The following is a 26,831-nucleotide window of genomic DNA, read 5'->3' on the forward strand; positions in this document are numbered from 1 at the left end:
TTTATGCATACCTTAGTACTAGGCAGTTTTAGCTACTGTGTCATCTCCCAACTGGGCATCAAAGCAGTTTGCAGGCACCCTTCAAAAACCCTGAATGAAAGGTAATAATACACTCTCTTTTGACCAGATGTAAAAGCACCAAAGTAACACCAATAAAAAACCAAGAAAGCCACAAATGATGTGTAATCTCAAGCTATTTTTAAAATACTCCCACTGTTTTCCAGAACAAAAAATATTTTGCTGGTCTTCGAATAACATTCTGTTTTGACCAAGCATCCCTTTGGTGGCAGGCGCTTCCATTACTGCAGGACAGTGCAGCCATGCAGGTCACCCAGGGCCACTGATTCCCAGACAGACTTTGAAGAACTTGGGAGCATCTGCAACTCATGCTTTGAAGACAGAATCAAAGCCTTAATATTGTGTGGCTGTCAACGGCCAGGATAGGCAGTGGACGGAGTTTCTAGTGGACTGCATTGCCAAGCATGCAGGTGCTATTTTCTGTGTTGCTGCTGGCTCCAGGTTTTTCTCAGTTAATAACTCCTTTTGAAAAAAGGCAGTTGTTTAATTTAAACTCCAGTGTTCTAAAAAGTGAGTCAAGACCAAACTAATAGTAGCCAGGCTGGATTCAAGTGAGGTGCCACAAATAAGGGATGAAGTCTACAGGGTGGGTCTTCTTGAAGGAGAACCGATCAGCAGTTATTTGCTTTAATGGTATTACTGTGGGATTGAGGAGCTGTCAGACCTGTTGAGCTACCATAGATAGAAGACTTATAATGTGTAAGAGACTTTAAAGATGTCCCAAGCTAAAACACGTATTACATACGAATTCCGGTAGGACAGCATTTTTGCCACGAGTTCTACCATTCCTGTAACACAGTTCAACATTTGACTTGAGGACAAAATGAGTGGGTGAGAAAGTGGGATCTTATTTCTGCATGTAGGGTCCCTGCCACTTGGATACTCATTTCCCCGTGAGAACAGTTAATTCACATTTGCTATTTTAGGCAGAAGACTCCATGACACTTTTCATCAGAGTCTTGGTTCAAACAGATAATGCAGACAGTGCCAACCAGCCTCCGAGGGGGCTGTGAACTGCCCCTTTCTAGAGGGACAGTCTCAGTTCTTGTATTTGCTTATCAATCAGCAATTTCCCCCCAGGGAATGAAAAGTCATCCAGTAAAACCAAGAAAAAAAGAGCAATTTGAGTGCTTTCACAGAAGGTGAAACGAAGTAGAAACCAGAATGTCTTTCCAAATCAGTACATGATACATTCTCCAATGCAATTTTAATAGTGCAGGATATGGCTTAAGGTTCGTTCTGATCTGTGATCACAGTGATTCTGTCCAGGCAGAAATCCTGCAACAAAAGTGAGGGTGGGAGGAAGAGGTGACAGTGACTAGCTTCACTGACCATCTCTTCAGATGACTGAAGCTCCTAACCATCCTCTTTGTCTTTTTTTTTTTATTTATTCCTGCAGGATTATAGAGCAGCTGTACATGGAATTACGTACATGTGCACTAGATTATGCATTCTGCTTGCACTCAAAGTCAACATATTTTCCATGACCACCTGTAGCACATGAATTTGTCTCATGTTCAACATGATATACAACCTGTAGGTCACACCAAACCCTGTCCCTTCCATAAGTTTAGCTCATGGGGCCATAAGAACATTTTATGAAGTATCTTTGTCTTGACACAAGCATCAGATTTAAAGAAATTTTGATTCTCTGATCAGATACGATATTGGCTACAAACCAAAAGAGATTCAAACTACAGTATCCAAAGCCAATGTAAGACAGGGTACACTTTAGAGAATGAGCTTTCTTACGAAAATTCAGTAACAAAAACGGCATCTTTTGTCAACTTTAACATATCAAACACATTTATATTGTCCCACTGCTTCTTCAACACATGCTATCTTCCACAGACTTGACACTCCCTAGATTTTTATATTCAGGTATATATATTTGTATTCCTTACTCTTGTGACTTGATGACATGTTAGAATTTTTAATGAGCGGCTAAAATATGTACAGATTTTGTAAAGTTTTATGTAGGAACATACAACATGGCTATAAACAAAACCAGTTCGTATTTAGCTAGCTAAATGGATTAGTCTCTAAATCATTTAATTCATATCTCTAAAACAGAGAATAAAGCTTTGGTAAATTAATCTGTGTGCCCTGGGACAGCACCTCCCATGAAAATCTTAGCCAAACTGAGTGGGGGGAAAAACAAAAGGTCAGCTGAAGCCGATTACCAAACAGCTCAGCTGTAGACATTTAAAAGTATTTTGGTTAATACTGCTCACTAAAACCAGGCATAGACTACAAGTGTTTCAAGCTATTTTCAGTTTCAGTTTGATTCCTCTGTTACAACAAATTTTCCACCATTAAGTCTGATATGAATTAAATGAAACCATTAATCAATTCAGCACACAAGATGGAGCATTATTACCTTTTCTGTGAATTTGGATTACCAGACTGAAATTGCTTATCATAAACATTGTTTCTTTCTCCACAGGCCAGACAAGATACAAAATTTCCATGTTTGTATTTGAAAAATATGTTAAGAACTGTATTACAATCATTGGTGCAAAGGGAAGGAGGTCTGTGACAATAAAGGCCTGAAAATGCATTAAGCTACCTCCAAACTTCACGCAATAAAACATCTGCATAAGGGTTAGCTATACTGAGCTGAATGTGTCAAAGTAATCCAGGGAGGAAAAAGTGTGACACGGATCACAGCACATTATGCTGACTTCAGTGTTTACAACAGCCATGAGGTGGCCTCTGAACATTTCTGACTATGCCTTACAGCATTCCACAAGCTCTTTCTGGAGGACCCGATTAAATAGGAGAACCGAGTTCTTTCGTACTTGCTTCTGAAGCCTATGGAGGCTTTATATGCACTAATAAATGGTACACTTTATCATAACTAAGAAACATTAGCTGTTTCATTATAAAAGTATTGTGGAGATGAGCACTGTATTTAGCCACGAGACAAACATGTCAAGGTCAACTGCAGGACAATGAAAAATATAACACAGAACTCTTCTATCTGCCTTGTAATAAACATCATAAATTTCTTGTCTCTACTTGTATTTTTTATTTCTCATGAATAGCCTCAATGTTTCAAACAAACAAACAAACAAACAAAATCACAAAACTAACAAAAGAAAACAAAACCACCTAAAAAAAAAAAAAAAAAACAAACCCAAAAATCACCCAAAAAACCAAAATGTACCTTTGTTTCCGGGAGGACAGAGCTTATGACAACCATCCACTGCAGTGGATGCACTGATGTTCTAAGCAGATAAACCCAGATACTTGGAAAAGTTCCATACATAACTCTTGCTTTGGACAGATGTATCTTACATAAACGGTTAAGGGAATGAGAGGAAGGCTGGTATAAATAAATATATTAAATGTTTCCATAGTGTGGAAAGATTTTTTGCACATCATGAACTGGGAATTTTTCCCTTTCATAGATTAGTATTGCTTTTATTCCCTATGCTACTAACCCTTCTGACACACAGAATATTTTTCAGTTCAGAACCTTGGCTTTTTTTAATCGAGCAGTTAAGCAATACATTTAATCCCCCTTGCAACTCAGTGGCTGGAAATGACAATCTTGGAACAACAGTATGAAGTTAAAACAGTATAAAATAATAATCAGTAATACAATTATGCAGTAATGAGGGTATCTGTTAGTTTGTGGTTTTACCTTCCAAGAGATTTATGAAACTCTCATCACTACTGGGGGATGTATACAGAGTAAGCCTATGGTAGTCAGTGGGGTGGAATTTAGGATTACAATGTCTCTGTCAGATAAAAAGAGTCTGTGTTGAGAAAAACACATGGAAATACGCCAGTGGCTGGTATTGAAGAGTTCCGTAACAGCATGAGGAGAAAAGATGACCGTTTGTCAATTTTTAAAAAGGATGCAGCTCATATGCCTAATTGAAATTTTGAATATAGTACACCTAGGCTAAGCTCCACAACGAGTATGGAAAGGCAAGGCCTTACACATGCTCGAAGGCTCTGAGATATCTCATACCAGCCGCAGTGCTATCCTTCCACCGTCTGCACTGCTTGAGCGACACAAATTTACTTAGGCTGTTCAGAAAAGATGGAAAAAACAGGACATCACGTCTCCTTCTCTTTTTCAGTACATGGATAAAGGATTACAGACAGTCTTCCTTTGTTCCACAGATCCTTGCCATCTGCTGCAAGACAGTGCCCGTTTGTGAATGCAGATTTTCTGCAAAACTCTGCGCTTTGGCCAGGGCTGAAGAAGGGACAGCTCCTTATGCCCAGCCTGAGTCTCTGGCCAGGACTGTGGAGGGGCAGCCCCTCACACCCAGCCTGAGGGGGTGGCATGGCAGGGCTGGATAGCCAGAGTTCAGCCCTCTGGCAAAGAGCTTGCTACCGTTTTATTTGCTACTTCAATATACAAAGGGACTTCAATTAGCTGTATGCTGTCTGAGACAAGAGAGCCTTTATGAGCTTCGAAATGGCCAACAAGTAGTGCTTCTGTTCCTTCGCGGATGTGTGGGACGCTCCACTGGGGCATACAATGGCTGCTGTGTTACCCAGAGAGCTGTATCTGGGGCCTAATTTTTCGTTGGGTATTTATAAAACTACCAATTTGTCCTGGGTTGAGTGAGTGGTGGAGTTTTTTGGTGGCAGGGGAGGGGGCTATCGGGGCGGCCCCCTGTGAGAAGCTTCTCGAAGCTCCCCCAGCTCCAAGTCAGCTCCACCTCTGCACCAAAACTGAGCCCATCAGCTGCGCCTCTGCGATAACGTATTTAAGAAGGGACGTGGTGACGGGCAGTGGGACTGGTGAGGAGGAGTTGCTGCAGCTGCATGAACACCAAGGTCAGTGGAGGAACGGAGGAAGAAAGGAGGGGGGAGGTGTGCCGGAGCAGAGACCCCCCTGTATCCTGTGGGGAGACGGCAGGGCGGCCCCCCTGCCACCCATGGAGATCTACGGTAGAACAGACATTGATTTATGGCCTGTGGCTCCTGCTCAGCTAATCAAGGTGCTGTGCCCGAAGAAGGCCAGGGTCTCATGGGAAAAGGCAGCCCCGCTGCTGTAATTCAGCACTGGGAGGATTGCAGCATGCGGGGGTGTCCCACGCCGGAGCAGCTCGGGAAGGGCTGCAGCCGTGGGAGGGAATCCAGTCGGAGGAAGTTGGTGACCCATGACAGAGCAGTGTGGGGAACGCTGCGGCCCATGGGAGGAATTCAAGTCGGAGAAAGTTTGTGGAGGACTGTCTCCTGTGAGAGGGGGACCACGATGGAGCAGGGGGAAGAAGTTCCAGAAGCTCCCCCCACCACAGATGGAAGAAGTGGCATCACTGACTGCACCCCCCATTCCCTGCCCCTGCGCTGCTGGGGGAGGAGGCAGAGATATTGGGAGCAGAGCTGAGCCCGGGAAGAAGGGAGGGGTGGGGGGAAGGTGTTCTCAAGATGTGGCAATGCTGCTCACTGTCCTATGCTGTCTGTTAAGTGTTGTTATTAGTGTTTGTAATAAATGTATGTTCTTTTTTTCTTCCCCTAACAAGCCTGCCTTTTGCCCGTGACCATAAAGGGTGATCTACCTGTCCTGGTCCTATCTCAAACCCCAAGCCTGGCTCGTCTGTCCCTTCTCATTGTCAGAAGAGAAGGGAGAAGTGAGTGGCTGAGTGGTGTTTGACTGCCGACCAGGCTCAAACCACGACACTGACCCACTCATATACCTTTAACCTTTGTGTCAAAGTGTATTATGTTTGTGGCTAAAAGCAAAGCTATAGGGAGCTAAGCACTTAACCTGTAGCATTCAGTATGCCTTAAGCATCATTTTCAAAGGCGCATTCAAAGGGAGAAATACTCACTTTGGTCTAAGGTAGAGTAATTATTTTCAGTGTCCCATTAACTTAGTATCTAAAACTAGCATTCAAGAGATTCCAGCATTTAGAATTAAGCAGTGGAATCACCAATAAAATAGAGAAATACACTGAAAGCCACAACATTTTCCAGGATGAGTCCTAACTCTTATCAACAGTGATGGAAATCATTTAAGAACAAAGTGCTTAGTAGATTAACTCAACATAAGCAACCTGTAATTGATTTGCTGAAGCTGCCCTCTGGAAGATACCTACCACTAATTGTTTAAGAGTTGAGAGAGTAAAGGGTAAAGCTACAGCAACTGAACCATAAAGAGATGTCTTGAACTGGGTAGAAGATTGCTTTATTACTAAAGATAATTTTAGTCTGTGCTGATGTTACTTGCTTTTGATAACTATTAAATGCGGCAAATTTAACAGGAAGGGATTTTTTCCAAAGGAAAAAACCACAACACCATAACTTATTATTGCATCAAAATCCACTGTCATCAAATTTACTGGAAACTCTATCTTGATCAACTTCTCTACAGTCTGAGAAGACAGTCATAATCTAAGTAATAAAACTATACATACACATGAATTATCATCTGAACATCTTCTAATAAATACGATTTAAATGAATGTCTGTGATTTTTATTCAGGTTTTAAGTAAATTATGCTCGTTTCCTTCTACGTCCAGCACTTTCTGATGCGGTCACATGAAATACTTCTTTTTCCATACAGAAAAGGTGACAGCTAACAATAGCTTTGCTGCTGTTTTTAGCAGCAAAGTGTCAAAGGCCTCAAAGAACAATCCTTTATTAATAAAACTCATAGCTAGATCACATTAAAGCTTTAACCATGTAATCATCTATTAATAACTACTTTTCCATGCTTTGCATTTACAAACTGTATTGTGGCAAAAACCCCCTGCAGGTCATTCCTTTGACTAATGATCTCCTTGACTTGAGCATTACTACTCCCAAGCTCTATTGTCAGCTTCACTTGCCTGGAAAGATGGCAATGTGGGTATCACCCATCTTTCCTCAGATGGAGACAAAACCTACCAAAATCAAGTCTCCTGACAGCATTGTTTTGCTATTTTCAAGTATCAGCAGAGAAAGCACGCAAACACATACAGAGAACAAGAGCAGGATAGCCTCAAACACTGAACTGCATTTCCTCTTATTGCCATGATGCAACTGCCCAATTGCTCCACACTGATTGTGGACACTAAACGTGAAGATGGGACTCCCTGCTGGCAATTAATGGCATTCAATCTTTCTTTGATAATTCTTCATTGTTTACCTCTTTTTTTTGCTATGATTCAAGTAGTACTGCTAAATTCTCTTTCTCTGACATGCACATGTCTAAATTCACCAGGCATATGTCCTATTTACAAAGGAATAAACCACTGTTGCGTTAGTTGACTTTATAGACAGTTCAGTTTCAAATTATTTAAGAAGTAAGGGTATCTTACCAGGACTGGTTCTGTACAGCTCAGACGGGCTGCTGACCTTTGGGCTGGAGGGAATCCGCTGATGGTATAGCGGAGGCGTTTTCACTAGGAGAGAAGGGAAAGTACGATTCCTCTTCAGTAACAGCTAAAATGTTAATACTGCTACTAAAATAAATAAATAGAGACAGATATTTCCATACCATATGATGTCTCTGGTGACAGGGGAAAAGCTGGTGTGGATGGGACAGCTTCATTTCCGTTTTTTGTTGGGGAGAAGATCCCCCCATCTATTTCATCTTGATAACGTGCATCTGTCATCTAGAAGGGCACAAAACCCCAAAATTACAGTGTGAAAATTCTCACTTAACCCTACAACACAGTGGGACATTTTTCATCAGATTATAGGTGGTTTCATATAATTTCATCCACTGGTCCAGCAGAGAGATCTTGGAACACTGAAAACATGCAAACACACAGAGAGGACAAGAGCAGGACACCTTTAAACACCAAACTGCATTTCTGAGATAACTACAGTCACTCGTTTATATTACTGCCATGATGCAACTGCCCAATTGCTTCAAAATTATTCTGGACACTGAACATGAACATGGGATTCCCTATGGGACTTCTCACTTTCCCTATTCACTTAAATAAATATTTCTTGACAGATTCTTCACTGTTTACCTCTTCGGTCTCCCCTATAGGAATCGGTGATCCTGGATTTACAGCCTGGTCAGCAGCAGGAGACTTCATCCATCCACTCTGGTTATACAGTGGCTGCCCAGGGACATCATTGTCATACTGCCCAACACTTAATTTTCTGATCCTTTCCCCTGTTGCACTGTCATCTTGCATACCTGTTGCTGAAAACAAATAGGTAAACTGATTAATAAACTAAATTTATTTTTCCAGTTAGAGCTGTTAAAACAAAAACATTAAATTTCACTGTTGTGCCTTCAGTGATTCTGTTCAAAGATGCTCATGAAAAGAACTCATTTCATAACTGCTCTGCAAAACCACACAGGCAGGGGGAAGAAAAAGAAAAAAAAAAGATCAGTTGCAGTTAACCTTGCTGACACAAATTGGAAGGTATTTGCAGTATGGCTGGTTCCAGAGGAGTGAAGCAGTGTGTCTCTGCTGACGCTCATTTTTGGAAGCAGTTACTGCCAGCAACACCGGCAAAGCAGGACTTGCTACCGGCAGCCCAACGGGAAGCCTCTCTTTCCATCCCTAACCCACAGCAACTCCTTGCAGCAAAACCAGTGCTGCTTTCCAGGACTGCATTTGCCCTGAAAAAACAGCTGCTTTTTAGCTGACACAGACCCCAGCCCTTGCAAACCCAGTTCACTGTACACCTTCTGTGATACACATGGCAATCACACTTAATCACAAAAAACAGATACCCAGAGGAGCTGTAATCTTTTGGAATCTGAGGAACAGAGCACAAGAATAAGCTGAGCCAGCAGAACAATCCAGGATATCCAAGGGCACAAAGCAGTATTTGCTTCCAAAGTCACTATTAAGACAGTGTCATTAGATACATTCAGCTTTATGATTATCAGGACTTTATACTTCAGTCATCCATTCCCACCAACTTTCAGAAAATTCCTGCAGCAATTGCTTTTTCCACCTTTCTTCAGGAGAGTAAGCCAACAATAAGGATCCCACAGTAGTTCTTAGGTAGAACTAAGAACTGTAGTCACAGGACAGTACAAAAATAACCGTATGCATAACAACACTGATACTCTGAAGACTTTTTATTGTCTGTATCTGCAAAATTATCTTTGAGAATTAGCTATTTCTCTTGAAAGAGCTGCGGATTTCTAAAAGAACTTATTTTCACTGCTTGGTGTCATTTAAACTCTTGCAATTATTTCTGACTGTAAGCATGCACTGCCTAAGCACACCTCCGACACACCCCGATCAGGGGGAGGTGACAGCAGCAGTCGAAGTGTGCCCTTCACCTCCGCCAGCAGGAGAGCTGAGCCGGGCACTTCGGTGGGGCAGGAACAGCGTACACCTCCCACACACAGCCATTTCCTAATCTGAGGTATCTGACAGAAGCCAAGGTGTAAAATCTGGCATGCAGCATAAGTGCCTGTATTATACATATTTCACCTTGATGATATAGCACAATTATGGAGCATCAATGCACAGTTAGGTTTCTGTACAGAACAGTTTTTATTTGAGATTAAAATATAGACAGGGGTTTCAGACTAAAATCAATGGTACTTAAGTGATTCTGTATTGACATATCTATGTATCAAGTAGTGGCTTATCCTAGAAATACTGATAAATCTCTTGTAAAGCTACAGAATTAGACACTTTCAAAAATCCAGCTCCACTACCATCAAAGCTAGTGTGATAGTAACTACTACTAAAGCAAATAAATAAAACCCTGCTAGTCACTTTTGAAAGTCCCATTAATAGGGTTACATTCCAGGGTCCAAATTTAGCCAGTTATTTATTTTATCGGGTCAATATAAATATATCTAGCACATCCTGGAAAAGACAGCTGAGATTAATTTTCAAAGCTGTACCATAAAAGCAAAATACTTCTTAAGCAGCCATGTTTTAAACACTTATTTAACCCTTTTTCCCCTGACTAGAAACTTTGTGTGTGGTCTTTCAGGTGGAAAGAGTATCTTCTGAAGACATTGTGAGCAAACTAAACGCATCAAACAAGATCTTCAAAGGCAAAAAAAAGGAAATGAAATCACAATAATCTTCCAAACCTCTCAAGTGGTGCTAAAAAGTCATTAACATTTCTATGGAAATTGAAGACACTTAAGAATGCAGATGGAATTCAGAATACTCCTGAATTTACTAGCTATCTGCATTGGAATTCTTTTTTTATTTGTAATTTCTGTGATGAAAAATGAATGGGAATCACTGTTCAGAATCTCAGCCTTTGAGCAGACCACCTGAGCCCAGGCTCTCCCAGTCCCACCGCTCCTCTGCAGGAGGCAATGGGAGCCAGGAACAGCACACACGAGTTTCACTCCATTTGTAACCAAGTCGTTAAGGTACAGGCAGTTTCCTTCTGAATGTGCCTCTCCCACTAAACAGAGCTGTGTAGACTACTCTAGGAGAGAGATTGTCTACCTCTTGAATGGGTCAAAACATACCTTAAAATTTAGCACAGATTTTACTTGTCACACTAATGAGAGGGCTTCATCATCAGTGATATCCATACACTCATATCATTAGTATTCATACACTTGTGAAGCTTGTAATTTATATGAAGTTAATATAGTCCTCAGAAAGCTGCAAACAGGTATCTCAGGGAAAACGGAAATTTTCCTTACACAGACTGGAAGTGCTTTATGTATCAAATTCTCAGCAGATGTTGCATGACAGAGGGGAGAAGTTGAGCTGATATATTGCAATAAAACCTAAAGCAAACAGCTTGAATCTCAGAGATGAAAATTAAGTAAGTCAGCAAAAACTTACTTTTACTTAGCTTATTAGTTTTGTGAAGGTACTTCAGAGCTGCCTCAATGTGACAGATGTTTAGAGTTATTAATTTAAAAGGTGTCTTTTCAGTGTGAAGTGTCAGGAGACAAGACTTCCTGTAAGTCACATCATTTTTGTTCTTGTAGTTTAGCTTCAAGTTTTGGCAGAGCTTCATAAATATCCTAGGAGCACATACTTATTTCTTGGAAAGCATTCTGTATACTCTCACTTCCCTCTTTTCCCTTGTGAACTACAAAAATAATATTATTTTCCCTGAAGAACAAATAATAACATTTCAACAGACTGGCATTAGAACAGCATCAGGCATTTATCTTGTCAGATGGCTATCACCATGCCAATGCTTACAGCTAACAGAAGCATGGCCAGTGGTTAAAGGTTAACCTCTCTTTGGTTTCTTTAGCTGCTTAGCTTTTCCGGAGTACTACTGAGAGGTATTTATAATGATTGGAAAGAAAACAAGACTATGCTAAAAATTTCATCTGCAGTGATATGTCAATAACAGTGCTCTATCTGGTATATTAGCAGTTGTCCCAGCTAAACTTCAAAAGCTATTATGGTAAATCTTCATGTATTATACATGTTTGTACTTACTGAGTGCATGAGGCTCACCATTAAAAAGCTCCACATTTACTTTCAGTCACCACAACAACTAGTAAGATGATGCTTACGTGTTTCCACTTGAATAACAGGCCTTGTGGGCTAGCCCCAAAACCAGCTTTATGTGAGAGTGGGGCAAGAAGAGCACACCTGGTAGAACTCTCTGTGAAGAACTTTTCTTGTGGAGGTGGAAGAACGAGCTGGACCGACAGCCCTTCTGCCCATTACGGAAGTCCTTATTATTTGCTAACTAGAACTATTAGTCTTTTCCACAATCCAGCATAGCCCATCAAAGACCTTCCCCCTTAACTTCTACCTAGTTTGTATCACAGCCAATGGTGCAAACTACAGTCAAACTGGAAACCCCTTACAATGGATAATTATAAAACAAAGTTCGTAAGAAATATAAAAGTTTCGGCATGTTGTTTACCCATCCTCAAGGGGCTCTAAATCACATTATGACTTTGTGCATGAAGAGGTACAGTCACCTTTAAAGATCTGAATATTACTTAAGGCCGCTCAATTGCCCTTCTATTCCTCTGCATTGTTTTTCTCAATAGAGGTTTTTCTGATTTTTAAACAAAATCAAAGTATTATAGAAAATACTTACATAAACCCTATAAATAAAACAGAGTGGTTGAGGGGTGGGGGAAGAGGAAGAAGATTATGATACACTGAATCGCAACAGGTTAAAAATGCTTTAGAGTCTCTAGATTCCCATTTTGTCTTGGTTATCACTACAAATAAGTAAAAGCCATATTCAGCAATTATTTATCCCTTGAATAATGTGCAGGCTCCACAATGTACTTCAAATTATCAAAATAATCATAATTTGCTTTCCTTTAGTACTAAAAAATAGAATAGAATATTTCAGTTGGAAAGGACTTAGCTTTGAACCTAAGATTATTAACTGAAATTTCAGATTGGCCTTAACAAGTTTGAAAAATTCTATTGTACTGAAAATCTAGAAGGCAAGAATTGCTGCCATCAAAAGGGAAGAAATTGATTGTTCAGTTTTTACAAGATAGTAATCTTAAAAGTTCTGTGCTGAAATTATCCAACAGGTTGCAAACATGGTGAATTGTTATAGTATTGGAATATAAATGTCAGAACTGGTAAAACTAATTTTAGCCACTTGAATCATCAACACTTGAGTACCACTTAAGATCACCTTCTCTGGATAAAGCTTAAGCATTGATAACTATTATTTTACAAATAGTTTCTCAGTTAACTTCATTTATTTCCCAGCAGGATTTTTGGAATATTGAATTCATTTCAACACTATCCCTTTCACAAGAGATAAAAGGCAACATCTATACGTTTAAGAAAATCTGACAAGCGTGTACACAACCCACATGCACATGGTTTAAGAAAACCACCTGTGGTTTGAAGAAACAAGGAAAACTTACTAGGATGTCTATTTAATCAGTCAAACAGCCAACACAACGGATACTATAATTAAAAAAAATAACCACCATGACAGACTCTGCAGACAGACAGCTGAGAAACTGTTGCTGTGTACAAGCATGTAACACAGAGGAGCACAGAGAGGAACAGACAAAACAGATGCACTTCAATGAGCTTCTCACCTGTGCTTCAACCAAGCTGACATGACATAAAAGACCCTCTACCAGTTCAACCCACTGATGGATAAAACGCAGGGTTCTCTTGAGAAAGGTACGGTGAAAAGTCCCACAAGCTGTTTGTCTAATGCCCCTTTCACAGATCTCAGCGCAGTCCTGAAGGCTGAAATAAGGCTCTGGGGAGCATTATGTTAGCACTGCAGAAATGCCCGATGCCACTGCATATACAGCATTTTACAAAGACGTGCATAACTCCCACTACCCGTTACTGTGAAACGTGAGGATTCGATCCAACAGGAGGCTCAACAATTCATCGAGGAAAAAGGAAAAAAAAAAATTAGTCTCTTAGTCCTTTTACACTGGGCCAAGCATGGGCTGCAAGTCTGTTGCAAAATCCAACTGGCATCTCTAAACCCGTACAGAGATGTCATAATGATGCTACGCTCAGGCGCACATCCTGAAAATTACAGGATTAATAAAAATTTGTTGAACAAGTACATGGCATAAATTAAAAATTACTGTGCTGATAAATGTAACTAAAAATCCGTTTTTAACTTTAGCTTAAAAATATCGTTTAACAAAATTCAGAGTAGTCAATTTAATTAAAACTCCAGTTTTAACTTAAAACCTCAGTTTTTAGCCTTAGTTTAAATAAAAACTCCATTGAGATTTACTGTTAACCACTGTAAAATTAACTCCAAGTCATGTACCAAAACCTTCCTGTGCGATGGCAACTACAACGGATTTGTAATGTATTGTTAATACATGAAAATAAGGCACATGAGGATTTGGACAAGCTTTGTGCTCCTGTCACTTTACAACTTATTTCAGATGGACGGGGTTTGCTCTCCCACAGCATATCACAGAGTCAATGGGAACAGCTGGAACAGTTCAATGCTTTTCAAAATGATTATTTAATAAAGTATGCAAAAAGGATTTCTTCCCCTCTCCTCTGTCTGCAGATACATGAGAGCATGATTTATGATACCATAATTTGGAACATCTTCAAAGATTTATTTTCAATAGAGGACAGATCTCTGAAGATGTTCCAGACACTTGTAATCAGATGTTTAGCCACCTCATTTTTACTTATCTTGCATGTCAGGATTTTCTGGAGGGAGGGAAGATGGTTTTGTTTAATGCTCAATTCTTTACTGAGCTCATAAACTATATAAACTCCACGTAAACTGTAAGGCTGTGTGAACCATCTATCTGTGCTGTCCCCAGCACACTAGGTGACCTAAGGATGTTTTAAGACAGTACTTTCAAACACAATAACTCATGTATGATGAAGAATTCAAACTTGCTGAGAGCAACAATATAATCTCAACCTTATGGAAAATACAGTCCCTCTCTTCCTCATGCTGGCCAATTTAGACAGACACGCATCTCTCGGTCACAGCAACGGAAACAGGCTGCCCCCAAATGTTGAATGTCTGTGTTCGTGTGCTTTGCCTTAGTTTGACCACGTAATTCTTCAGCTGCTTCTGACCTCTTTCTAAAGATGCAAAGTGTAACGTTTTAAGAGTGAAAAGGTGGGGGGCGGGGATGAGACAAGGGTAACAGTAATGATAGGTTTTACTGAAAACAGGTAAAAACCTTTCCGTTCTCTACATTTATTACAAGAGTCTTGTTTTCACAGTTTTCCAGGTAGAAGCAAAACACTGGTTTAGCTTTCCTTCTCTACCCAACAAACATAAACTTTGCGGTAAAAGATGGCTGGTTTGAGGAAACAAGTCTTACAAATGATCTTTAACAGCAGACTGAGGTAATGTGTTACTAGTCATGAAAGAACATATATAGAGTGGAGTAAAGGGCTAACATAAGGGTGCAGAGAAAAGCTTACATAACGCACCAAAATTTCCCCAGGCTACAAACTTTCCTATTATTTAAAGTTAAGAATGACTGCAGCACTGTGTTACTAATAAATGGCAGCTTCATTTACTACCAGAAACTCATCCCCATGTAACTCAGCTCATGTAAAAGCAAAAAATTGGAAAATCTTACTATATAGTGCACTGATTCACCTCTAATAAGCAACACACATGGCACTGAAGGAGAAAATAGGTCATCAGCCACTGTTTGACATGGCTTATAAAGACACATCCTAGCAAAAAGGAATTCGAGTATCACTGCCTGCTTCTTCTATTCCCCAAAACACTGAGCACTTAACCCAAGACACCATTTCAGACAGAACCCAGATCTCCGCTACAAGGGCAGTCAGCAGTTAAGGGTCCATGTGTATAAAAACCTCTAGGGAAAAGAGAGGTAGTTGCTTACCCGTCCATCAGTGTGGAAACGCGCAGGCAAGGAGAGGTAAGAACGCACCATAAGGTACAGCCCAGCTGGCACGTACACACATTTCATTCTTAAGCTCATTCTTCCAGTTTTGCAGGGCACTGGAAACACGCACATGCCTTCTTAAGGCATACATTTTCTTCATGCCCATGCAGGAAACCAGATAACCCCATCATCCTCTCAATTCACCCCTCAAGTCAGGCACAAACACCAGGCACCACGTCGATCCCATTCACCTCCAGCGCTGTTTGCTCGCTCCCAACACCGCATTTGTCCATCCAACCCCCCCCAGAGCCATTCCGCCCTGATCCGCCAACTCTCTCCACCACAGGGCAATTCACTCTTCACACATTTGTTAGTTCAGGGACTGTTTAAGTCACAGGGTACAGGGCTCTCACTAAAACCCGACCGTGTAAGACCAACCATTAGACATCAGTGAACAACTGCTGTTCTTATTAATCCTTATTCATGGCTATTTCCTCATCCCCACGGCAGCTAGCCTTTCTTTGTGCTATCAATTACACCTCCCCTCTGCCGTACTAGCTTCAACAGCTAATGAATTGCTTGGAGAATCTCCTGCTTACTCTAATTCTGTGAGTCTACTCCAAGGAGAGGTAAACTACATCCAGCAGGCCTGTGCTGTTACCACAAACTGGCAATGAACAACAACACGTTGTCATTATTTTAAGGGATTATTTAGTTTATATTACAAGGCTTTATTTTCTTTCTAGTATAGCACATGCAAGTATGCTGAGTACTCCAGCTTTACTGCATCTGTGTGCACGTGCAGGGCAATGGAGTCAGGCTAAACTGATGCTTCAGCTGTGCACTGTGGATGGAAAACAACGTTAAAGTCTGAAAAGAAACTTTCCATGACATTATACATTGGTTTGTTCCCACAGATGCAGGAATAGACTTTTGACTTTAACCAAGCACAATGAGTTTATGTTTTCATCTGATCTTTTAACTGTTTAACACTTGCCATTTATCCCAGTGAGTACAGAGGGTATTTCTTGGTTTTATTAATTCCTGGACAGAAGCACTAATTTTCAGTAGGAGTATGACAGACCTGCATACCCTAAGGCCACTTTCTTTACCTCTCCTCACGTAGATACTGCACGCCTATGGGCCCCAAATACAAGTGAACTGTCAAGCATGTTTGAAAAAAGAAGGGAGCTAATAAAGAGTATTTCCTTGTTTCTCAAAATTTAGGCTTGCTGCTCCGTTTCCCACCCACAGTCAAAATAGACTAATTTTGCTGTTTCAATTTATCTACCTATTTTTCTCACACAGCTGAGGCTTTGGAGGTGGCAGGGGCTTCTGCAAACAGTAGGTTACTTTTCCAGTATTCCGTTATCTGCCCAGCAGAGTATCATGATGTTTGGACTACACTTCTGAATTTACTCCTCTGAAGTGCCATGCAGAATTTGAAAGAACGTATCAGAACATCTGTGGTTTATGCTCAGAATTACAACCATTGTCTGGATTCAGATGAGACATGAAATTATGCTCCTGTTGCTTCCATGTGACCATACCAATTCACACTCCTTGCAGCTCCCTTTCCATCAGATGATGTATCAAGGGAAAAACATTCCAGGTCTTCCTCATTCTGTCAAACTGCTTTTCACCCTTGTTGTTTTGTGCACGCCGTGCATAAATGATTCTGTATACAGCAGTAGGGTAATTCCAGATACGTAAATAAGTAATTCCTACAGCATTTGGAAAATCAGTATGTGCTGCTGACCTCCTAGTCTCAAGCAGAGGTGGCAGCACACCACATACAAATATTGTTTACCTTTGGAACCACAGGTAGTTTTAAAATCAAGCTCTTACTAGTATAAACTGAACGATACTTGCAAAAGTCAGAACACTTTAGCACTTGCCATAAAGGCAAACTTAAGAAATTATTACTGTGCTAAAGCTATAGAAAGGAGTAGTTCTTTCAAAAAAATCTTTTGTTTAATTAAATGCTATTCTTACATTACTCCAGTATCACATGCTAAAGAACATGCAGAAAATGACAGGTGAATTCTGCCACCTCCAACCTTCATCTTGGAGCTAGTGCCCTAAAATACTGAATTTACCTTTCTCATAGCTCTGTTCCGTTATTAATTGTCATTTCCTAACGGTGCTTGGTAACACGGCAGAGTAACGGTGCTCCTCACGGTGAAGTTTCAAGGAATCAGGTGCTATCACAAAGATAAAGGTATGCAGTTTCCCGATAAATCTGTTCCATCTGGTTTAAAGGCTGCTAAAACGGCTGTTCTGCTTGCTTCCCCACCTTCAGCCATGTGCCCTCACCTCTCTGTTTGCACACCGGATTTAGTGATTACTGTTCGCATTGCTCATTTAACATTTTGATCTGACAGAGAACTGACCCATAAGAAAACCTTCGCACTGTTAAATTAACAAGCTAATCCAACAAACCCCTCCACTGCAGAGTTACCAGATCTGATGCAGAGATGAATGGGGTACTGCTTGTCCAAGGATCATGGAAGCAGTGTAAGGCCACCTCTCTTGGGAAGAATGTGTTGCATTTCAGTTTACTTAGTATCAATATAAAATTGCGCTGTTAATCACAGTGAATATACTCAAAGGGTTCAAATGGCAGGCAAGGGACTCACCACACATCTAAAATTGATGCTTATCACTCAAGAGCAAGGCACGTGATTGTGACACAGGGGAAACTCCTCAAGACACTACCTACATTAACCACAAGCAGAGGTCTTTAAACTTTAGAGCATTCAAAAGCACTCAGCTGCCTAAAGGGCTTGACTGAATTAAAATATCTAAATCCTTACTATTCCTACTCTCTGCCTCTTCTACCAGAAGATGCCACCCTCTGAAGTAGCAGTTGTTGAAAATGATGGTGCTTTAGCTTACACACCCAGAAATGTAAACTAATAACACCTCCCCATACCCCACCAAATTAGGAGCTGGAGGAAAGGAAAAGCACCCATTCAGTTTTGCTGCCTTCGGTGAAGTGAACTGTAACCTCTCAACAAGGACCACCACAAACAAATTTCAGCTGAGAATATCCACTGGAGTTTTACACTAGCACCATGTTTTAAAGGCTAGAAGATACTAACCGACCTAAACACCACTGGGAGCATAAGGCTCTGAAAAATAGAAGGTAAAATGAGGAGAAAAAACTTTAAGGGTTAAATTTTTAGAGGAAATTTTCCTAAACGTAAATATCCAAAATTACAAATATCCGAAATTATAAGCAATGACTGGAATGAGACCCATAAATCTCAATGACATAAGCCAAGACTAGAGGCCAACACAACCTTCCAGTCTTGCATATATCCTGGATTCTACACATTTCAGGCTCTCTGCAGTGCTTAAACTCTAGATACAGTTCACTCATTTATTTGGGTCATAAAAATGGAAGGGTTAGCTTTTACTTGTCACCTTCCTCAAGTCTCTGATGTCAATGAAAGGCTTTGTGAGAACTTCAACAGAACCTGACTTCAGGACAGTTAAATTGTGAATGGACGAAGTAGTTCCACCAGGAAAAAAATTTAAGAAAAGACTTAAAGAATCGACTACCAGTTCATTCACTCCCTGACTGTCGCTTAAATAACCAGCCTTTTTGTCAGACAAGGTGTAAGGTATGCCTAGTATCATGAAATTAAACATCATACAGAAATACTCATGATCTGGTAAAGTGCAGAACTGTCCACACAATACTGGATGGCACACTCCTCCGGTAAGTTCCTGATTAAATGAAAGTGTTTTGGGGTTCCCATCAACATCTATACACACCTGAAGGGAGAGTGCAAAGAAGAGGGAGCTATGCTCTCTTCCATGGTGCCCAGTGACAGGACCAGAAGCCACGGGCACAAACTGAAACACAGGAGGTTCCCTCTGAGTATCTGGAAGGAGCTTTGTTGCTGTGACCAGGCAGTGGCACAGGTTGCCCAGAGAGGTGGTTCTAGATAGGAGACAGTCAAAATCCATCGGGATGTGGTTCTGGGCAACCACCTCTAGGTGGCTTTGCTTGAGCAGGGGGGGCTGGACCAGATGACCTACAGAGGTCCTTTCCAAGCTCAACCACTCTCTGATTCTGTGATTTCAGCAGGAACGTGGGTGCTGCTTTGGAGCAGAGATTGAGGTTACGGGGAAAAAAATTCAGTGTCAGAAAGAGAGTTGCTACTGATAGCAATTAGTACTTACATACCACTTTCAGCATACAAATTGTGGTTACCACCTCACTTTCAGAGACAGATACTCTAATTAAATCCATCGAAGAGGTCTTCTATTGACTTGAATCGGAAGTGGATTAGGATTCAGTATGCACAAGGTTGGATTTGAAGCTCAGTATGATGTAAACATCCTGTAAGGATGTTCAGTATTTCTGAGAGACAAGCTTAAAAAACAAATGGAAAAAACATTAACCCTCCTTTTCCCTTGCTCAGAGCGATGAAGGAGTGAAATGCCTTGCCAAAGGCAAGGGCATGACCAAAAGTGAAGGAGCTTCCCGACTCCTACACTCTTTCATACTATGCCACGTTGACACACACCCCACCCCACCCCACCCCCAATTACCTAGGATTCTAGATGCTGTCTGAATATTCCTATTTAAGTCCAAATTCATCACTATCTTTAGAACAAATCCTCTTCCAGAACATGCCTCAGAGACTCATAATCTCACCAGTCTTTATTAGGGCAGGAAGTTTATCTGCTTTACCTGACTTAACAAATGGAAAGGAATTGACAGTGATTCCTACTTCCTTTGGGATACAACCAGAATCTGTGAGAGAAATTCAAATATCTCTTTTTAGATTCATTCCTTTAACCACAGAATTGTAAAAGGTGGCTTATTCCAAATGACCCTTTTATCCCCTTCACCAGCTTGTATCTATACCAAAGAGAAGAGTTCTCTCCTGCAAAGTATCTCATTTTCAATCTGCAAATCATTTGGACAGATTCAAGAGAATTACGAACTAATAAGTTTAATCCTGTAAGAGCCACAAAATGTGTACCGTGTATTAAAAACAAACAAATGGTGAAACAGCTCACATATATTCATTATGGATTTCTAGACTACTTTAGCCGTCCATTACCCTCCTAAACACAAAACTGTGATTCCACCTTTTCTACAAGAATCACCATTCTTGACCACGTAAGGCCTGCGCACTAATGGAAACCACACACTACTTGTTAGGCAGAGTCATCATCGAATGATTTGGCATATCCAACAGGGCTTGAGCTGAAACAGCTCATTTGTGTCCAGTGAGGCCACAGACACGTGTTCTGGCACACTGGCTAGTACTGAATCAAATCCTGGAGACACAAACAAGTCTTTCATTGCACGGGGAGGAAGGGGAGGAAAGATAGAAAGGGAGGAAAGATAGAAAGGGAGGAAAGAAAGATAGAAAGTGAGGAAATAAAGATAGAAAGGGAGGAAATAAAGATAGAAAGGGAGGGAAGGGGATATGTTCTGACAGAGGAATTAGACCACACAATATTTTCAAACATGGCAACAAGACCAGCAAGAGCTTGTTTGCCCCAAATTTTAGCTACATCATTAATGAAAGGTTTCAGTGGACTTAAGCAGAGGCACACTACTCATCCTTTTGCAAAGCTGTTAGTTCTAGTAGCATTACTACTTAGGCAACATAGACAGCAAGTGTTGAATATTTAGTTCCACCAGCTGATTTCTTCAGTCCTATCAGAGCCAGAGATAACAAGTAAGCATTGTGACTTCTGAATTTTTAAACGGAAAAAAGTTTCAGAAGGAGTGTATTTTAAAATACTTCACTGGCAAAAATCACATTATTTATGAAAATACTGCATAGAAATTTAGTGCCAGCAGCATTGCACTAAATTTGAAGATAAAATTGTTGGAGCTTTTTCTTCTACTTTATCTGGAAACCATAAAAAGCACATAACCATAAATCATAAACCATTTCACTACAGAGGCCTTCTAAAAATGTCTCAATGTAGGAATAGTAGGAATTCTACTCCCTTATCACTTACACTTACAGCAGAAAAAAATCTCAACCAATGATCTATAACAGGTAAGAATTGGCTGAACAGTACTTTTTTCAAGCAAAAAAAAAAAAAAGTATGTGCCGAACTCACCTTCCATCAATTTGATTCCACAATTACTTGGGTGTTTATGTAAAGAAGGTATCAGAAATATGCCCTTGATAATTATCCTGCAAGTTTTAAGCAGTGACCTGAAGCCCTGCCTCACACAAGTTCCAGGAAAAGCATTACATTCAGAAAGTATTGTAACAGCTTACCATGCCGGGAGGGATTCCTGTTTGTGACCTCTAATTTGTCATGGAAGCCAGGACTCCTGACAAGCCCTTCCACATCTACATCAAGGTTGCTGAAGCCATTTACTTGATTTCTGTCCCTGGTGACAGTGTTAATGCGGGTTGGAATAGGTTCAAATGTAGGGTCTAACTCCAAGATGAGCCTATTCAGTTGTTCAATGGACTGATCAATATCCAAAGTCGGAGAAGCAGGCAAGTCCCCTGTGTTCTGTCCTAAATCGAGGCCATTTGTGTCCCTCTGAGGCACTGCCCTTGACTTAAAACCCTCAGCACTGGCACGTTCTGCAGCTTCAGCAGCACCTGGCACGCTTCCTAGACCTCTCTGCACAGCAGCTCTGCTGCTGGAGCCACGGGTGGGGGTGTCCGGGACTCGGGACTGACTCAGGACACTGCCCGAATTCTCCACAGCACTATGAACGCCAACCCTCATTTCATTCTCTGGAGCAAAACCGTACTGGTGCGCAGCAACCATCTGCTGCTGGCGTACCCAGGTCTGAGTAGAGTAGTTACTCGGGCCGTAGGCTTGAGGCTGGGGTGAGACAGAAGGATTCCGCTGCAGTTGCTGAGTTGACTTTGGCTCAGTGCTCCCAAACGATCTCTCATAGAGGGGATCCACGCGAATTCCCAGGTCCGGGGCAAAAACATTGTGATGCTCCTCCCCAGCGTTACTTCCAAAGCCATCTGAAAGAAGTGAGTTCTGACTGCTCTTGTGGCAACTGAAGTTTCCTAGGTGGGTGGAGTGCTGCCCTTCCGAAGAAGACAAAGTCCCAATGCTGTCCACGCTGTGAAGGTCGTGATTAGGCATTTCGTCATCCAGAATATCAGTCTCCCTGTCTTTCAGCTTGGTGTCTCCATTCACGTGAACCTGAGCTGGCACTATGTGGCGAGTCCCGCTGTACTTGCTTCGAGCATCAGTCATATCCTTGGTGGGGCTGACAGAATCCTCTAGACCAAAACCACTAAGCAGCTGGTCCAGTTCTGCCTTCTCCTGTGGGCTCAGGCCCCGCTTGACTCCCGGCACAAGGCGCTCCTCGGTTTTGTCTGTCCTGATGGAAGCTGTGGAGTGTCCTGAATCACTGCTGACAGACAGGGTGTGATCGCTGTGATCAGGACTGCCAGTCACGGGAACACCCTGAGCAACACCGGGGATGCTGCTGTCTGAAGAGCTCTTCTTTCTCACTTTTGCATACAGACTGCCATCAATGGGACCTTGGGTATGCAGCACTGCGGAGAGGTAAGTAATATGGAAAGGGAGAGAAAAGGACAAGGCATTATATAAGGGCTTTGACTGGTGGTGCACCACACGACAGAAGTACTGCTAATACGAATGGTATTGTTTCTGCAAAATTAAATTGGCTCTCCAAACACAGCATCAAACAACGACATTAACTTTTTTCACTTTGCATTTCAATTTACAACATTTTTCCTGATGGAAATATAACATGCTACTCAAGCTCAAGATCAATTAGAGTTCTGTCTTTTTAAGCTGTTTTGAATGCATGTTTATGGCTCCACAAACTCTTTACATTAATTTGAAGAATTAAACTATTACCGTGTTAGAAATTTGAGAGGCAGCATCCGTGCCCTCCATTCAGAGCAAGAATGGCAGGAACCTACCAACAATACTTGCCTCGAACATATATCGTGCAATTACCAGTTCATTCATTTCTACCTGATGGTCTAACTACACCAAGAAAAATCGTTGACTCCTTTTCTTGGTGGTGCAAGGAAAGAACAGGCTTTCAATCAGAGCTGCAGTCCTTGGAATATATGTAAAGCCTCTTCATAAAAGCATGCATAAGGAAATGCTAGACTATGAAATTTCTACATGTGTGGAGGATCTGGTATGCATTTCACATTTCAATTTTAATAAGCAAGGCCATAATCCCTTAAAAATCAGAATATAACTCCTTTCTCATCAATGATGGGAATAACCTCGCTTTACTTCTGATCTCTGAGGTACTCTCACAACTGATGTTTATAAATAATCATTCATAATAAATATGGGCTAGAACTTTCCTTCCTGATTAGAACACCTTTAGAAAATACAACAATTTTGCAGGAAAACGTACCTACTAAATTACTAAGGCTGGGTGTTGAGAAGAGACAAATTCCTGCTTCCAGTTGCATAAGCACAACTGAGCACGCTTCATGGACATCAGCCCTGCACAGAAGAACTGGGTAAACCAAGTTTTACCATTTTACAGGGCTAATGAACTCAAGTGGAGGCCTTCACTGAAATGACTGTATTTCTTTTGATCCCAGAACTGTTACTGGCATCCATGAAACCTGCTGCTTCTCACTACCCTGAGGCACACATCCTGTAGTTACAATCTGAGTATATATAATAATCACAATGTAATCTGTATTTATAATTGTAATATAATCTGATATATCAATATTCTTTCGCGCTGCAGCCACCAGTCCATCTTAATCATTTATTTTCAATAATCAGTAAAAAAATTGATGCAAAACATACAGCAGAAAGTCAAGAGAATCATGTTAGAGACCAAAATCTCAGTCTTAGAATTGTCTCCTGTGTACACACCTCTACATGTTTTATCACATAGGCAATATTTTAGATATTATGCTTTACTGCTAACAGAAATCACATTAAATATATACTCAACAACAACAAATATGGAATACATACAAAATGGATAATTAAAGTTGTTGGAAAAAACCTCTTTTTGCTTCCTGGGGGGGGGGGGGGGAAACAACAAAACAAAACCACAAACGAGCAGATTTTTATATACAATCAGGAAGCAAAAAATCCATTTGAGTTAGAAGTACTACTGTGAGAATAATCTTTTCTGTGTTATTTCAGTACTACCAACACTGACAATGGATAAAACCACAGAAAACCGAATACAGCGATTTCTCTCTGGCACATTTTAAAAGCTCAAGAGTTTATTTGAATCCAGCTTATTTTATCCAAACCACTTTTTCCTACCTCTGCCTGTCAGGGCTTTTCAAAGCTCTCCTTGACACTACAGACCAAGAAGGAGAAATGAAGCTGTGGTAGGCACACTTATGTTCCTTTATTGGACTTGTTTGTCCAACCCCCACACACATCACACAGGTCAGACCAACCTGAGGTAGCTGTTTCTTATAAAAAGATTTAGGAGTAAATATTTCTACTGTCTGCCAAGCCAAGAAAGTGAAACAAGTGGTTCTACTTTCAAAGGATTTAATGCTCATTTACCAAAATATTTATATTAAGCAGAAGTTTCTAAGTAACTTTTCTTACCCATAGTTTGAGAATTGTTTGATAATAAGAAAATGAGACCATTACTATTTAGTAACAAGCAGATTTTTGTCAAATGTAACCAACGATTTAGTCTAGATCTGTGGCAGTTCCAGAACCAAAAGAGCCATGGAGAGCCCAATGCATTTCAACATCAACTATACTACACGTTTCCAAAATATACTTAAAATGGCATCGTGATCATGAAGCTTCTCAACTAGGAAGCTTTTTTAGGCAATACCACTTTAGAAGAAGCATTATTCAGAAATTGTACCCACGATGGCAATGAATTCATTGGTTTATAATGGCAAGAAAAGTGGTCTGGTTGGAAAAAGCCTTCATTATGGGACACAACTGCCAAGTTTCCATCAGTTAAAATACTTACACACTGAAGGTTATAGGATAGGTTTAACAGATTTTAGCTAATAATTAAAGGACAACTTTTTACTGTTTACAGACTAGGTACTATTACTTGTCTGATGTTGATTTTAAAAATAGCACACGTAAAAGACCAAAATACTCCTTTTCAGAACAAGTCATCAGGCTAAGGAAAAAAGAAAACAATTCCCCTTGCCATGGAATTTCTCTGTGGGCAAACTGTTCAAAGTTTGCTGAAGTTTATGATGTGTAAATCCCATGGTGAAAAGAGCTGCTATGCATGAGGCTGAATGTCTGTGTACTGATGTTTAAAAACAATATTTAGGAAAAAAATATCATATTTAAGGAAAATACAGACAATTGACAGTTTCTCAACCTCCTTTGTGCTGTGATTTCTCATAAGCTCTCACCAGTGCTAGGACAATGAAGCACACTCGGCGCTTCATGTGGAATTATTTAATACAGTTACCGCAATCAATTGCAAAAATTAAAAAAAAAAAAAAAAAAAAAAAACAAAACAACAAAACAACAGTAACTATTGGGTGACTTTTTTTTTCTGTTCTGTGTGCTTAGTTTTGAGTTTAAAAACTAAAAAAGAAAGCAATACAAAACTGCTTTGTTTTGAATAGAAAAGGAAGCAATACAAAACTGCTTTGTTTTGAATAGTTGAATATCCTGACACAGAACAGAACTGAAGAGGTTACAGGTCTGAACTGGAACGCAGTGAAGTAAATACACGCCTAGTATACTTGAACCATTAAGAAGCCTTCCTGTCTGACTTTTCTGTTAGCAAAACTGGGCACAGTGCTGTAAACCCTTCAAACGTGCCAGTCCGTCATAAATACCTCAACACCAGATGAAACATTCTAGCATGAACATTTAGTTCGCCACACAAAAATGTTAAGTGCAAAATCAGTCTAATTCTCAAGTACAGCCATGGAAGCAAGGGAAAACTTCTGTGCATTTCCCTCCGTTAGCCCTCCCTGCACCGTCACACAGTGCCACCCAAGCACAGAAACAGGAGGGCAGACAAGACAACAGACAGCCTGCCAGTGGAGTACTGACCCGAGGGCCTTGCACGTGGGCGCTGGGTAAGGTTCAGAGAGAACCCTGCCTAGCACTTCTTCCATTAATCCAAAATTATCAAATTTATTCTGCATGTTGCCTGGAATGCTGAGCGACCACAAGCCATTTGCGGGTCTCCCAACTGTGAACTGGATAGCTTCCGTTCTGAAGAAGAGACTTGAGTTCAGCTTATGAGCAGCATCTCTGCTTAAAATTAAGCCATTTCATTTGGAAAAAAAAACAGAACATGAAATACAAACAACAAACCTGCAGTGACACAAGTGGATTATAAATCTCAAGAACTGTTCATCTCCCCTCTTTATGTTTCCATTTGAAACAAAGAATGCTTTTCTAAAAAGTGTTTTTTCTGTTGTTTTTTTGTTTTTGTTTTGGTTTTTTTTTTTAAAACATCTGTACAGTATCCCTACAAAAAACTGGGAAATGCGCAAAAATAATTCCTTAGTGTATTTGTAATTAGCACCACTGGATATAAACATGAAAACAGCTTTCAGCAGAGGACGGGGTTTTGTCTGCTTATGGTCTTTGTTTGCTGTTAACCTATGAAGT

At 40.6% G+C, this 26,831-nt stretch overlaps 1 protein-coding gene across 8 annotated transcripts in view; it reads right to left on the minus strand.

Moving 5' to 3' along the window:
* The window catches only part of TNS3 (tensin 3), a 222,796-nt gene that overhangs the window by 39,754 nt on the left and 156,211 nt on the right, over positions 1–26,831 (minus strand). For 7 of the 8 annotated variants that reach the window (XM_042806674.1, XM_042806673.1, XM_042806672.1 and 4 more), the window contains 4 exons: positions 21,539–22,798; positions 8,014–8,192; positions 7,530–7,647; positions 7,351–7,434 (listed from right to left, as the gene is read on the minus strand). In XM_042806674.1, the coding sequence (XP_042662608.1) occupies positions 7,351–7,434; positions 7,530–7,647; positions 8,014–8,192; positions 21,539–22,798 (1,641 nt within the window). The remainder of the gene's footprint in view (positions 1–7,350; positions 7,435–7,529; positions 7,648–8,013; positions 8,193–21,538; positions 22,799–26,831) is intronic. The other variant, XM_032998809.2, reaches the window with a different exon arrangement.

The sequence above is a fragment of the Tyto alba genome, unplaced genomic scaffold (assembly GCF_018691265.1).
Source record: "Tyto alba isolate M040663 unplaced genomic scaffold, T.alba_DEE_v4.0 Super-Scaffold_48, whole genome shotgun sequence".
Lineage (NCBI taxonomy): Eukaryota > Metazoa > Chordata > Aves > Strigiformes > Tytonidae > Tyto > Tyto alba.